The sequence below is a fragment of the Corvus kubaryi genome, unplaced genomic scaffold (assembly GCF_017639235.1).
Source record: "Corvus kubaryi isolate FWS band 111438036 unplaced genomic scaffold, C.kubaryi_AGA036_p1.0 37325, whole genome shotgun sequence".
Classification (NCBI taxonomy): Eukaryota; Metazoa; Chordata; class Aves; order Passeriformes; family Corvidae; genus Corvus; species Corvus kubaryi.
In genome coordinates, this window is record NW_024581104.1 from 10,488 (window position 1) to 13,926 (window position 3,439).

The window sequence follows — 3,439 nt, forward strand, 5'->3', positions numbered from 1 at the left end:
TGTGGTGGGCATGGAGCTCAGTGGGACCCATTGATGCCTCGAGACTGTGGAAACCATGTTTTTACTAGAAAATGGACATAATGTGAACCAGCCATAAAACAGAAGAACCAGAGCACGTAAGACAGAAGGACTTGAGCACCTACACAGGGGAAGAGTCCATGGGGAGGTTGTGAGAAAGGAACAAGCAGCACTGGGGAGGATGTGAATGAGGAACAAGCAAAGGAAGAAAAGGATAAGAAAAGGCAAACTGAAGGACAGTTCTGACATACACGACAGACAATGTGACACACAGACAAGAGCCAATCACAAAGCATAAAGCAGCGTGTGAAAATAGCCCTGAACCCATAATAATTATGCACGATCGCGTGTAGGGAAAGCAAGAACTGTATATGAGGGACAGGAGGTCATCAATAAAATGGCTTCTGCCTGATTCACACCGAATCGTGTAGAGTCCATTGTTTGTCTCTGCAGCCACCAGAAGAAACAATTGGACAGAGCAGATGAAAATTTTAGGGTGTAAAGGTAAAAAATCAGCTCTTCCCAATGGATCTCCAATGTTGATCTGAAGTCCCGATGGATGTTCCTGCCCCTGCGTTCACCCAGGTGCCTACAGGGATCCAGGAAAACGTGGAGAGCACCAGCCAGGGTTCTTCCCAACACGGATCACAGGGAATGTGGGTCACCAGGGCTCTGCCAAACGTGGCTCCTCTGATGGGAGATGGAGTTGGAGCAGAGGACAAAGCTCTTCCCGCAGTCGGGGCACTCGCAGGGCTTCCCTTAGCGGTGCCTCCGTTGGTGTTGGGTCAAGTGAGAGCTCCTGGAGAAGCTCTTCCCACACTGGGGACACTCGTAGGGCCTCTCCCCGGTGTGGATGCGCCGGTGCCTGACGAGGTGGGAGTTTTGTTTGAAGCCCTTCCTGCAGTCGGGGCAGCGGAAGGGCCTCTCATCCGTGTGAATCCGCTGGTGAAGGAGGAGATTGGAGCTGGTCTGAAACCTCTTCCCACACTCAGGACACTCGTAGGGCCTCTCGCTGGTGTGGATCCTCTGGTGGATACGTAGGTTGGAGATTGTGACAAAGCTCTTCCCACATTCCCCACACTCATAGGGCCTCTTCCCAGTATGGAACCTCTGGTGCTGGATCAGGGTGCATCTCTGGCTGAAGCTCTTCCCACATTCCCCACACTCGTAGGGCCTCTCCCCGGTGTGGATCCTCTGGTGCTCGATCAGGTGGGAGCTCCACCTGAAGCTCTTCCCACATTCCCCACACTTGTGGGGCTTCTCCCCATTGTGAAGATGCTCATGAACCACCAGCTCTGACCTCTGGCTGCATCTCCGGACGCCTTCCCGGCACAGGGTGGGTCTTTCCTCCTCAGAGCACCCTGGGCTGTGTTTGCAGCCCCTCCTCCTGCGGGATCTCTGGGGCTTTTCCTCCCCGCTGGATTCCTGTGCTGTGGAGCCGCTCAAAACGGCCTCTTCCACCAGGTTCTGCTGCGGGGATTTGTCCTCCCTGGGCTCCGTGCTCAGCTCCTTGTCTGGGGAGGAAGGACAAGGAGAGGATGGGATTTGCCCCTGTGCCACAGGGAAGGGCAAGGAGATCCCCCCAGTCCGTCCCCGGCAGGACGGCGTCGGCAGCGGGGTTGTCCTGCAGCCGGGGGCGATGCTGGGCTGGGAGATGGAGCAGGAGAGAGGGGAAAGGGGCACTGACTTCCTCCTCACCTGCCTGGGGCCCCCGGGGCATCTTCCTCTTCCTCACAGCCTCTTCCTCCATCAGGCCAAGGGTTGGGAATGGGAAATCCTGGTTTGGAGGAAAACAAGGGATGAGCACGATGAGTTTGAAGGTCCCTCTGCCAAGTCCATCTCTAGAAGTCACTGGGCACTGTGTGTCCATAAAAATCTGCTCTGAAAAAGCCTCTCAGGAGTTCCCCCTCTCTGGACTCTCCCCTTTGGTGTTTGGGGGTTCCCCCCTGTCCCAGCTGCTGGGGGTCCCTCTTTTATTGGGGTTCCCCTCTCTCCTTGGTCTCCACCCTCCCCAGGCTGCTGGGAGTCCAGGAATCCAAAAGCTCCCCCCTTTGGTCTCCCCACTTAGGGATGCTGGGGGTTATGGGATCCCCAGGTCCCTTCTCCCCTTATTCTCTGCTTCGGGGTGCAGGGGGTCCAAGGAGTCCCCCCTCCCCCTCTCCAGGCTGTTGAGGGTCCCGCGAATGGCGGCGCTCCCCCCTCTCTGGGCTCCCCACTTTGGGGCCCTGGGGGTCACAGGGGTTCGCTCCTCCAGACTGCCGGGGCTCCCCTGCTCCCGGTACTGCCCCTCTCTGCTCGTCCCACTCTGGGGCTCCCGAGGTTCCCCCTCCGGCTCTCCCAAGGGGTCCCGCAGCCCCCTGGCTCCGGGCTGGAGGTGGCCGTGCCTGACCCGGGCAGACCCAACCCCCACCACGGGGCAGACCCCACATCCCCCTGCCCGCTGCCAGGGCTCTGCTGGCACCGCCACCGGGACCCCCAGAAACACCTCCTGGGGACGCCCAATGTCCTCACAAGGGGCATTTTCTGCTCAGCTTTGGAGTTCTTCATTCTCCAAACATCCCCCCCAAAAAAACCCAACCCAGGGAACCCCCCCGGGATATCTGGGCCGAGCTCCCCCTCCCCAGGCACCTGCGGGATGGGGGCGATGATCCCACGGGTGGGGGGCTGTGAATTCAGGGAGTGCTCAACCTCATGTGGGGAGTGACTGGGTCTGAACTGGGGGCAACTGGGTTCAACTGGAACCACACTGGGAGATAATGGGAGCAGCTGTGCCCATGCTGGGGTCATACTGGGATCCTACTGGAACTGACTGGGATCATACTGGGAGTATCTGAGAGGGACTGTGATCATACTGGAATCAGACTGCGAGGGACTGGAAAGGTACTGGACATGACTGGAACCGTACTGGAGGTGACTGGGAACAACAGAGACCATGCTGGGAGCAAATGGGATCGTATTTGGAGGAACTTGCAGTGACTGGATTCATACTGGGAGCAACTGGGCCCACACTGGGAGTGACAGGGAGGCACTCTGGGCAGGACTGGAATAATACTGGGAGTATCTGGGAGTGACTGAGGTCATACTGGGGGTGACTGTAACCATGCTGGGGGTGATTGGGTGCAACTGGGATCATACTGGCATTGAGAGGGAGCAGTTGGGATCACATTTGGGGACACTGGGACCTTACTGGAAGTGACTGGACCATACTGGCAGTGACTACGGGTCCTACTGGGATCATCCTGGGAGCCACTGGGATTACAGGGGGTGTGAATGGAACCTGACTGGGGGTTACTGGGAGCTGCTGGGCCCATGTTGGGAGGAAAATGTGGACACATTGGGAGCAACTGGGATCAACTGGAAGGTACTGGAACCACGCTGAGGGGACTGAGACCACAACTGGCATCATACTGGGAGCAACTGG

At 57.8% G+C, this 3,439-nt stretch overlaps 2 protein-coding genes across 2 annotated transcripts in view; both read right to left on the reverse strand.

Annotated features, from left to right (window-relative positions):
- LOC121665390 (olfactory receptor 14J1-like) overlaps nucleotides 1-515 on the reverse strand; it is a 4,202-nt gene extending 3,687 nt beyond the window's left edge. The window contains exon 1 of the mRNA XM_042029491.1: nucleotides 438-515. Within this exon, the coding sequence (XP_041885425.1) occupies nucleotides 438-456 (19 nt within the window). The 5' untranslated portion in view covers nucleotides 457-515. The remainder of the gene's footprint in view (nucleotides 1-437) is intronic.
- LOC121665389 (zinc finger protein 134-like) lies at nucleotides 46-2,662 on the reverse strand. The gene is made up of 4 exons (XM_042029490.1): nucleotides 2,647-2,662; nucleotides 1,717-1,800; nucleotides 1,127-1,532; nucleotides 46-1,042 (listed from the first exon to the last, which is right to left on the reverse strand). Exons 2-4 carry the CDS (start codon nucleotides 1,766-1,768, stop codon nucleotides 778-780), a joined length of 723 nt encoding a protein of 240 aa, XP_041885424.1. The 5' UTR covers nucleotides 1,769-1,800; nucleotides 2,647-2,662; the 3' UTR covers nucleotides 46-777.
- Between the last annotated feature and the right edge of the window lie 777 nt (nucleotides 2,663-3,439).